Raw genomic sequence first — 12,227 nt, 5'->3', positions numbered from 1 at the left:
TAGTAATAAAACAGAATATGAAAAGAAATATATGGATGTGTATGTATGACTGAAACATGATGCTGTGCACCAGAAACTGACACAGCATTGTAAACTGACTAGACTTCAACAACAACAACAACAACTGTATACACCAGTGTTTCCATAGTTCAAAGGAGGGGAGAGATGTTGTGTCTAGACTTGAAACAGTCATAGTGAGTACCATAGTTACAAACTTTGAGCTCTGTGTTATGCGCTAGTCACTGGACTAAAAACTCAGTGTTTTAAATTTCAGTCATTTTAACTGCAAAAGTAATACTTGCCTATTAGAACAATTCAAACAAGAGCAGTGTTCAAGCAGAGCAGCCCCTGCCTGGCCCCATCAACTCCCCCTGCTATTGACCGTAGTGTGTGCTATGTCCATACTCTTCCACTGCTTGTGCACACCCTTAGGCTTATGTTGAGCTGGTTACAAATGGGTGAGCAATTCAGCTGCTCAGAGCTAAGATCTCTTTCACTAGGCTTTGCAAGTCATCTTGTAATTGTGTACTAATCAGGGTCAGTACTGCTTAGGCCCATACAGAGGACACTGTTGTATTAACAACTGGACTCTACCTTGGATACCGAGCAGGACCACATGGGGTCTCTCCCTCTATGTCCTCTGTTTCTTGTTTGTAGGAAATAAGCTTCATTCAGCCTCCTTGACCTTCCCCGAGTTCCAAAGGACAGATTCAAACAGTTGCTAATTAGGGAAGGGAGGGGATGCAGAAAGAAAGAAGGAACAATAGTGTAGCCCTGGGGCAGGGTTCTGGTTCCTCCTTAAGGGAAATACATAACAATATCTTTGAGTTCTTCAGGAACTAAGCCTGCCCTGCCTCTCCCCCCCACCCCTGCTTCCTCTTTATGGCTGAGCAGAATCTACTAGGAGACGGTTTCTTGCGTGAATACTGGGTCCACCAGATTGCAGCCATTCTGATTAAAAGCAGCTTTCCTTTTTGTTACCAAGGCTGTTGCCTCCAGGATCATATCCCTGCCCCTCCCTCGAATGGAAACCGGTTACTCTTATCTAAGCCTCAGGAGGCAACTGCAATGAGAAGAAGCAAGAACTGGGTACAACCTGTGAAGCCCAAGATGGCAGAAGATTTGACTTAAAATGGACCTCGAGCCTCAATATATGCTCAGTAATGCGTCAGCTGCTAAATGACACCCCCCCCGCACCACGACAGTTGATGATCACCATGACAACAACCGGAAAAGCCCCGTACAAGGGTAGAAAAGAAAGGCGACGGGCTCCAGCACACCCAGAATGAGGACATGATGGCAGGAACCTCCCATAAAAGTCCTGGTGGCCCGAGATATAATTTATTTAGCCATTTTCCTACTGGTGGGGATTCAGGTTTCTCCAATTTGTTGCAGAAGTATCCTTGTAGATCTATTGCTCTATATTGGCACTGTATTTCTGTTAGAAATAGTCCTGTAAGTGGGATTACCGGGTCAATACCAGGGTATGCAGAGCCGCTTTAAATTTTTTTCTAAGAAAAGAATCTGGAATATATGAACTTAGGTTTCATGGACTCCAAACAGCTTGGGTAGGCAAAGGAGAAATTAGACAGAATTTTGAGGAAAAGAAAGAAGGTAGAGCTATGGCAGCAGGAACCAGCACGGTGTGTCCATGTGGCAATCAGGGACCCAGACCCGGTGAAGCGTGTATAATTTGGGACCCATAGAGGTGGGAGGGGGTTACAGAAGGCAGGTAGCCTGGATTTTGATATCAACTGCAAAAATTTAGATTTGCTGCTCTAGGAAGCAAAGGACCACTGATAATTTGCAATAACAAGACAAGTGATGAAGCAACCTTTCGGGATTGTAAGGAAAAAACCCCCAGCGGCCTGCTGACCCATGGGTTTCTGAGCCTGAGCGTTGTGTTCTCTCCAAGACCACATGGACTCTGGCAGTCTTCATTTCCTCAGGAGCTCCTTCGGTAACAGAAGCAGAACAAGGCACAATTCAAATGCAAATGCTTTCTCATCAGCTCCAAATTGCTCCTGTTATCAAGTTTGAAAGCTGTAACAGCAGTGAAAGTGCTCTAAGGACAGGATCAGCGACACGCCACTGGCAACGTCCTCCTCCGACACTTTCTTCTCCATCACAGGCCGGGGCCGGGCCGCTGGGGCCATCACCTCTGAGCCCCTGCCTGGTAGGCCTGCTCTCCTCCCTGTCTGGACATCACTGTTTCCAGTCCTAGCAGATCCTCCTGGAGGGCTAATGATATTCTGTAACCCTAGTCAACCAACTGGTCCAAGGTCCAACCAAGGGTGGTCTTACTGTAGCACAAAAGGTCAAGCCTCCAGTCTCTGTGATGCGTCGTATTTTACAGAAGTTCCTTGGTTTCCACAACTTCACTTCCCACATAACAACTGGTCTATCAGGAAAAAATGTGCAGTTTGAAGAGGAAGCAAGATAATCCATCATCCCCACCAGACACAAAATCTAACCACTCCATCTTTTTCTTTTTGACTATTTTTACTTCTGCTCATCTTGTAAGTATCAATATTCTCTATGGATCTATCATTTACCCTTTTCTTCAGACTCTACTGGTGATTTAATTTACTCCCAGAGCATCAACATCACCTCTTGGTCAAAGATGCTGAAATCTTTGGATCCAAATTCTCTCTTGAGTTCCAGGTCCATAGTTATGAACTGGACATTACCGAGTTGAAAGCACTCTCACCCAGCAGGACCAATGCTAGATGGTTGAAGGCTGTTGTCCACTCCAATTGGTTGGTATCTCATTTAAATTGTCCGTGCCCATCCTGCAGCAGTGGCTAAATATTTTTCATGTCCTGCCTGGCCACAGAACATCAAACTGAACCTGTCCCAAACTGACCTCCTCAGTTATCCTCATTCCTCCTGATCTGATCTATATCTTACATTTCTCTCCCAGTTAATAGCACCACCATCAACTCTACTGCCCAAGCGAGAAACTTTGGAATCATCTACTTTCTCCTTGTTTAGCATCTGTATCCAGTGATCATGTCTAGTTGTTCTCTTCAGGTTTTTCCCCATCTCAAGGCTCTGTCAAGTCCTCGGTTCATGCACTGCCATTACTCACCTGGCCTGTTGCCTTAGACTCCTATCCAGTTGCCCTAATTCCACCATCTCCACTTTCTGAACCATTTCTAACCTACAATCTAAAGGTACCTTCACAAAACACAAATGTTACCATGTAATTTCAAATTCCACAAAAATGTATCCTCATTTCATCCAACAGAAACATGGAGGAATACATGTTACATAAGGAAGGAATAAGCTGGAGTAACAATATAGATACTGTTAAAAAAAATACTTCCTACTATGAGCCATTCTCTGTGTTAGACATTATGGATTCCAGGAAAAAAGACTTGGTACGGCTCTACCAGGAAGATGAAACACTAAAAAAACCTCATTGCAGTAGTTAGGGTTACCAGACAAAATACAAGATGTCCCATTTTTGATGAATGATAAATAATTTTTTTAGGATAAGCATGCTCTGAATAGTGCACGGGGTGTATTTACACTAAAAAAATATCATTTACCTGAAATTCAATTTAAAAAAAATACACATTTAAATTTTTTATTTTTAAAAATTTTGGGGAGTAATTAGATTTGTTTGTTTGGGGATTGAACCCAGGGCCTCATGCATGCTAGGCATGCCTCCTACCACTGAGAGAGGCCCCAGTTTGAAATTCAAATTTTTATTTGCTAAACCTAGCAACCTAAGTGTGGTGATGACATATGCTAAAATTAAGGTATGCAAATTACAGATCTACTACAAAGGAGAAAGAGTAACTCTGTCTGGAAGACCTGTGCAGTCTTTAGAAAGGAGCGCACCAATTAAAGTGATGGAGAGTAGTTTGTTGGGTAGGTAACGCGTGTGTATGTGTGAGTGTATGTCCATGCATGTACGCGTGTGTCAGATGGTCAGATGGCACGAGGGACATTTCAGGAAGAGGAAAGAGCATTTATGAAGGCAAAAAAGAGAGATCCTACAGGGTGTGTTTGTAGTGCTGTGCTGATAAAAGCAAACACACAACAAGAAAAGGGACTAATTTATACAGACGATCAATACAAAAAGAATAATAATGATAATAATGATAAAAATGACAGATAGACAGAGACAGAAGAGTGAAGATCTACCACCTCAACTTATAGGACTGAACTTGTAGGGTGTCCCACTCACCCCTGTGCAATGAAATAAAAGGAACTTTGGAGTCAGAGGTCTGAGTAAGAACGCCATCATTTTCTGGCAGCCAGTTTGAGCATTCGTTTTCTCAAAGCAAAAAAATAGAAAATAATGCCTTTCTCCTGGGGGAGAAAATTAACTGAACTTCATTGTGGCCAAGGCTTTGTAAACCAAAAACTGAGAAGAAAGTCCTAGTTAGCATCACAGTGGCCCCTGCATCTCTTTCCAAGAGCATGTATATTTGCTGCTTCTGCACAAGGTAGAGACACACCCTTACTTCTATGGTGTGGCTACAGCGGAATAGTTTTTCTTTCTCTTTCTTTTTCTCTTCTCCCAAAGATCACCCTCCTTTTAAAAAAATTTCATCTTTTATTGAAGCGTTGTTGATTTACAATGTTAGTTTCAGGTGTACAGCAAAGCATTCAGTTATACATATACATACACATATGTATTCTTTTTCAGAATGTTTTCCACAGTGTAGGTTATTACAAGGAATTGGACATAGTTCCCTGTGCTATATAGTAGGTCCTGGTTGTTTATCAAAGATCACCCTCTCAGCATTAGTTTTGAGTCCTTCTGGGCATGTTTGAAATCTTTACCTCTCATTTTCCCTTCTGGGTCTCCCTCTATTTCATCCAACACTTACTGAGCATTTTAGAGTAGAGAGATGCTTCTCAAGCCCTTTTGGCTTCTTCTCAGTCTGAGATATAAACACACTGCAGACATTATATGAGAAATACTGTCTCCTTGTTTCTAATACATTCTGGTCACAGCTTGTTAAAATGATCAACAATAGCAATGTATAAGAAATCAATAAGTAAAAATTAACATATTTTACGAGTTTTGGCATGTTGCTCAGAAGCCTGTGAGCAAGAGAAACAACAGACATGAATAAAGATGAGGACATGCCAAGAAATCCAGACATTTGATTTTAGACTTAACTTGAGAAGCAACAGCAAACTGAAATACATTTTGAAATCAGAAAGTAACGTGATGAAAATGCGATTTAAGAAAGAATGACCTAAAAGCATACACAGGATGTTTTGCTATATAAGTAATGACTTCTTATCTATACTTAAAATTGATATACATTTTACTGCCCCCAAATTTGTCTTGGTTGATAAATATAAAATTTGTGCAGAAAAATAAATCAGTCCCTTCAGCTGAAATCTGAACATTCAAAACAGAGTCTGGGAAGAAAACACAAAGTATGTGGCAAGTGGTCATTTTTCTTATAGATTTTGTAGCATCACTCTTTTGGTAACCACATCCAAAACCTTGTTTACTTTTAACTGAGAAATTACCTACCTAGCCTCACCGTTTGCAACTTGATCAAGTTTTTTAAAAAATCAGAATTCCTATGCCCAGGTTGGAAGGAGAAAAATCAAGTTCATGTCAATCACAACAAAATTTCTCTTGCTCTGATCATACAATACTGAGCCTTTCCCTGCATAACTTAACCTCCAATTTCCTACTTTAATGACAGGTAAAGATAAAGGGAGAACATGAGGGCTGTAGGTGTCCAATCCCATTGAGAACTACCAACTCTCTTCTACAAGAATGAGGAAAAGAAAAATGAACCACAATAGAGCTCATACCCTCACACAGCAGGTCTGAGACACACACACAAATAAGAGGTGGAAGGTGATAGATGCATTAGGTAAGAGAGCTACAATCCCAGCTCAGCAGAAGAATCAATTCTGATGGGGTGGTTTTTCAGGTGAGTCTTGGAGAGACTCACATGGGAGCAGAGATTTGAGAATGGGGTGGGTGAGACAATTAGATACTGAAGTCAGTAGGGGCAGAGGCTCAAAGTGGACAAAAGGAGTGGAGAGCACACTTAGTGAGTATGGAAATCACGTAATTTTGTCAAATGTCTGCTGGGAGGTGAGGCTGCCAGGCGCTGGACGGCACAGGGTCTGGGATTATTCACGGGCAGTTGTGCCTGGAGGTCTTCAGGAAGGCAGCTGCTCTGTCCAAAGCTGGGTGGGGTGCTTTAGAGCAGAGGAAAAATAAGAGACAGAAAGCCCAAGAAGGTTTCCAACTCCAAGTGAGAGAGAAGGAGGGCCTGAAATAAGAGGGTGGCAGTGAGAATGGAAAGGAGGGGTAAATGTGATGTGGACAAAGATGCAGAGTTCAGAGTTCAGTTCTTTTTCTCTCGTACTAGAAACAGCACACCACTGGAACGCCTAATGGAGCAGGTGTTGCCTTGCCCACTGTGGGAATACAGTGGTCCATGAGATTCCACTAATCGTAACTGTAAAAAAAAAAAAATCTAAATGTAACTTCCCTACAGACAGATAGAAACACACACATACTGGAATATAACTCAAAGTCACAGTGTTTTCAAGCCTGAACGTTTTTTCTCTCTCATAAATATGGCCCCAAGCTACCCCTTGAGCTCTCATAGTAAATGACACCGCAAAGGACCAGCCCAAGTATTTGAAAACTTATAGTGCTTCAAAGATTCACAAATTGTGGAAACAGCTCTCTGGCATCACATGGAAAGGCAGAGTTAGAAAGATCAAAGGGACAAAGGAAAGAGGCTTTCATGTTCCTCCCTGATTCTCCATATTCTCTATTTTTAAATGTTTATCAGCTCAGTTTACCATTCTCAATTCGGGGAATAATAGAATCTATTTTGGAATCATCTGTCAATTGGAACTCATTATTCAAATCAAACCAATTCATAGTTCCAATCAAAAGAAAGCAATTTATATCAAGTTCCAATGGTATAGCACAGTATTATCCATTACAGTAGACCAAGGACTTTTCACAAAATACAACCTCTACCTTCAAGAAGTGAACACTGCAGGTGGAGAGACAAAATACAAAAATATCTTAGAAGTTAATGAAATATATTTTTTAAAATCAACTAAGGCAACCAAAGAACATGTGTCCCAAGGCAGCACTAAATTTATTAGCAAGTGACTGGTATACTTTTAAAATACTGTAGAAGTTCATCTTTTATTTACACATCAACAAGCAAAACAAGAGGTCACTTACTCCATATATGAGGAAATTTAGATGCAAAAAGTCATGATAGAAATTCTGTACGTTCTTTGAGGTCTCTCAAATTTTATACCCTCCATGAATTTGTTCCAACTTGGGGTAAATACCATAGAGAGCGTGACTTGTTCACTGATTATATATATATCATGTCTGCCAAACTCCCAACTAGCATGCATGAATTCTTTGACTCAGGAACACTATAAATAACAGCAAAAGAAGCCATCAACAAAACAAAAAGTCAACCTACAGAATAAGAGAAAATATTTGCAAATGATGTGACTGGCAAGGGGTTATTATCCAAAATATAGAGACAGTTTATACAACTCAATATCAAAAAAACCCAATCACAAAATGGGCAGAAGACCTGAATAGACATTTTCTAAGAAAGACATACAGATGGCCAACAGGCACATGAAGAGATGCTCAACATTGCTAATTATTAGAGAAATGCAAATCAAAACTGCAGTGAGATGTCATCTCACACTAGTCAGAATGGCCATCATCAAAAAGTCTACAAATAACAAATGTTAGAGAGGGTGCGGAGAAAAGGGAACCCTTGTACACTGTTGGTGGGACTGTAAATTGGTGCAGCCACCTTGGAAAACAGTATGAAGATTCCTTGAAAAATTAAAAATAGAGTTGCCATATGGTCCAGCAATCCCACTCCTGGGCATGTATCTGGAAAAAACCAAAAACACTAATTTGAAAATTACATGCACCCTAATGTTCACAGCAGAACTATTTACAATAGCCAAGACATGGAAGCAACCTAAGTGTCCACGGACAGATGATTGGATAACGATGTGTGTGTGTGTGTGTGTGTGTTCGCACACAAAATGGAATACTACTTGGCTGTAAGAAAGAATGAAATATTGCCATTTGCAGCAATGTGGATGGACCTAGATCGTATTATGCTTAGTGAAGTAAGTCAGACAGAGAAAGACAATTATATAATATCACCTATATGTGGACTCTAAAAATAATGCTGAATAAATGTATTACAAAACAGACTCACAGACATAGAAAACAAATTTATGGTTAGCAAATGAGGGGGAAGGGACAAATCAGGAGTTTGGGATTAACAGATACACACTACTGTATATAAAACAGATAGACAACAAGGTCCTACTGTAGAGCACAGGGACCTAGATTCAACATCTTATAATAACCTATAGTGGAAAATAATCTGCCCAAAGCTGAACTGCTATGCTGGTACACCTGAAACTAACACAATATTAAATCAGTTATACTTAAATTAAAAAAAAAACAAAACACTATGACATTCTTATCTTCTCACCCTCTGGAGAACAGCCCAGGATTGAGCAAGAAGGGCACCGTCAATGGGTCTCACTGGGACCCTGAAATGCCACTTGTGGTGCCTGCCTCTGAGCAGGTCTGGAGCTTGGGCGCTGGCCTCTGACTGCCTGGCTTCAAATCCTGGCTTCACGATCAGTGGGTGTCAGTGCATGAGCAAGTAATTTACAACTCTGTGCCTCAGTTCCCTCACTTATAAAATGAAGATGATCATGGCACTTTATAGAACTTTGTGTTAACTGCACATAAGTGCCTAAAACGGAGTAGCATACAACTGCAGTTATTGTTGGCACAGGTTGTGGAGAACCAGCAAAGAGCTAAAACTAGACTTCCTCCTGCCCTAACCTTAGGCATAACTGAGGGTGGTGAGAGATGCTGAAAATTAAGATGTGCTTTCCTTTCCTTTTTGGTGCTACCATACAAAATAGTTCTCTCCACCGTGCTAGAGAGACTTCTTTCCTGTGGGTCTCCCTAAGGCATCAGAAAAGAAGCGCGTATTTGAGGGACCATAATTCCGTAGAGCTACGCGCCGTTTCCATTGCCTTATCTTTTCATTAAATTTCCTTAGGAACTCCCCGCTTAAATTCTTAGACCTTTTTGGGGTCTTTCCTCTCCCTGTTCATTCATTTGTCACCAAAGCCTCTGCTGTCTCCTTCCAGATGCTTCTTTCTTGCATCCATTTCTTCTTAACTCCCACCATCAGCCTTACTATTATTAACCATGTCTGGTCTATTTTAACCGTCTACTAATTGGTCTCCTTCTCCCCAGGAGTGCCCTGTTATCACCCATCACACATACTTCAGAAAAATTCATCACCCCGACACATCCCTTTCAGGTTGGTGGCTCCAAGTTCAGATGCTTTCATGTCTTCAGAGTAAAAGCAGTTTCCTGACCCTGGAACTTAAGGATATTTATAACCTGGCCCCTGCGTTCCTTTAGAGGTTTATATTCCTCAACTTCTTTGCCAAATATGCCTCTGCAACCAGATTATATAGTCAGTGCCCAAGTCATTTTCTTAGTCTGGGATGCCCTCAACTCTCCTTTCTATCCGACTAAAACCCACTCTTGAAGGAAAGCTAATATCCTCCTTTCTCCTCTAGCTTTTCCTGACTCCACATTACATCAGCCACAATTGTTGATAGATCCCCCCTTGAAAAGAATTCCATGTACATTTTTAAGTAATGCGCTTGACTTTTGTAAGGTACCTTTTATACCTACATAGCCACCAACCTTCCCATCCACCCATCCATCCGTCCATCCATCCCTCCATCCCTCATCTCCTTAAATTAGGAATGACTTGAGGGCAGATCCTGTTACTTAGTATTTTGGGATCCTTCCCTTCCTTCTTCCTCAAACTTACTACTGTATCTGGAACATAGCTTAGGCTTTATAAACATTTTTTAAAAGAATTGCAGAAAAGTATCAGATAGCATGCAATTGAATAATAATATAAATATGATAAAATTTATATTACCAGCTCTAAGTATTACTGGCTCTAACAATTTTTCCTCACTTCCAATTTCAAGTTAGATTTCTCTGTGCCTTCATGGCAATCTGTAAGCTCTTTCATAGCTTTGTCATCATACTTCGTTGCAATTACTTATTTACCTGTCTGTCAGCTTAACTAGGTTATATCTTCTTCATAGCTTTGTAAGTCTCTTACATTTGTTGGGTGAATGAGTAAAAATGAATGAATGAACAGCAAAATACATGCTACACATATAGGTCATTTGAACTGATGGAAATCTTATTTAACACTACCCAGAGTTAAGTAAGACTTGAAAGGCCTGCTTCAGCCTGTCATGTTCTGAATTTGTCTACCCAATGACCTCAATTATATATTACCAGCGATGCTATCGAAAGTCATTAAAGATGCCCTAGACACACTCACAGTGTTTAATGTTTGTTACATGCATAATAGATGAGTACCTTCATTTATCTACTAAAATCATTTTTCACTAAACAAACATTAATTTGTGGCATGGATTGCCCAAGGTCCTGGGCATAATCTTTCCCTTTTATTTAATTTCTTCTTTCTAATAGCAGTGCAGAAGTAACCATGGGTACACATTCTCCTTTGGCTATGAGCTCCCTGCTTCTGCATAAGGACCATCTATTTCCTTGGCACAGGTAGACCATTCTCATCTTGGACAAAAGACTCTGCAGAAAAGCAGAGGAAACAGCAGTGATTCACAGAGTAACCAGGCTGGGCCCTGAGGCACAGCGAGTTTCTAATAATAATATTGCCATTTTTTATTTCGTCTCCACATGAGTGTTCGAAGAGAGGGACCATTCCGTGATAGTCACATTAATTTCAATTTATCAAATTATCACTCATCCCAGCTAACGTTCATCTTTCCTGAGCATCTCAGTGGCACATACCAGTGGTTCTAATCAGGAGAGTACATCAGGATAACTTGGGGAGATTTTCCAAATACACGTTTCCTGGGCTCCCTACTCCCACACAGTCGGGAGCATTTGATACATGATGGGGTGGCCTGAGGTGGGATGTATGCTTTTTAAAAATACCCCAATGCCTTTTTACACCACTCCTTTCAAAAAGAAACAGTAATAGTAAGAAAAGATACAGTCTATGTTTTGACGGGATTAGCCAAATATATATATATATATATATATATATATATATATATATATATATATATATATATATATATTTTCCAAATCATGTCAATGTCAGCACACTGTAAGAACTTCAATATTTGGTAAATATTTGTTCAACGGATGAAATAATGAATACTGCATAGATTACTGACTTCTTCAGGAGAATAATATTCATGTAGTACTTCATACACAGTTCTCTCATGTACTTTATTTCATTTTGTCCTCAAGAAGTAATAACAAGATAACAAGAAGTAATTTTCGTCCTACTTTTCAGATGAGAAAACTAATATTTAGGAAGTTAAGACCTCTAGGCCAATGTCATCCAGCAGATAAGCAACAGGACAAGGGCTAAAAATACATCGCTGAAGCCCTTCAAGCTAGAATTTACCCACTATTCCCTGAAGCATTGCAAAATCCTCTCCATGCTAACAATGTAGATTATCTGCGTATTTTGAGTCCATCATATGCTACGAATCTGAATCCAGATAACCTGAACTCTAGACCTACATCTGCGCCTTCCCTGTTGAGTAACCCTGGGGTAAGTCACCCCCAGGTTTATGTTTCATTTGCCACATGCAGGTCACGCCCATACATCTTCAGAACTCAGTTGTTGCTCACATCACATGGCTTGATGCATAGCTGACATTAAATGAACTCAACTGAAGGTTTGCTGGGCCTTCAACAACCTTAGTTTTCTCAGGACATCTTTTTAAAAAGTAATTGTCCCTGTTTGGGACAAATATCATTTATCCCAAGAAAGCTGAAGGGATGAAGACCACTCAGCTGGACATCTGGAGCTGGCCCTAAAATAAAGGTAAACATGACCTTTAGGCTTCCTGATAGAATCAGTAGGGTAATAATGAATAGGATTCAAGTTAGATGTTCTGCACAAGAGAGGAAAAAAGTTGCATTTAGCTAAAACATTCTCTACTTGCAGGAACAAAAGGCACGGACAGTACACAAGGGACAAGGTCTTCCAAGATCAGGCTCACCAACTTAGGAACCACTCAGAGCATCATTAAAAGGGGACCTAGTTCAGTCATCAAGGGATAATTGGTGAACATGATTAATGACTAGT

The 12,227-nt window shown here is 40.4% G+C and overlaps 1 protein-coding gene across 1 annotated transcript in view; it reads right to left on the bottom strand.

Moving 5' to 3' along the window:
• Positions 1–12,227, bottom strand: part of RIMS1 (regulating synaptic membrane exocytosis 1) — a 451,285-nt gene that overhangs the window by 350,710 nt on the left and 88,348 nt on the right. The window contains 1 exon segment of the mRNA XM_074368769.1: positions 11,805–11,825. Within this exon segment, the coding sequence (XP_074224870.1) occupies positions 11,805–11,825 (21 nt within the window).

This window comes from Camelus bactrianus, chromosome 8, assembly GCF_048773025.1.
Source record: "Camelus bactrianus isolate YW-2024 breed Bactrian camel chromosome 8, ASM4877302v1, whole genome shotgun sequence".
In the NCBI taxonomy this organism is placed as follows: domain Eukaryota; kingdom Metazoa; phylum Chordata; class Mammalia; order Artiodactyla; family Camelidae; genus Camelus; species Camelus bactrianus.
Note: the sequence above shows the minus strand (reverse complement) of the source record. Positions and strands in the feature narration are given on the sequence as shown.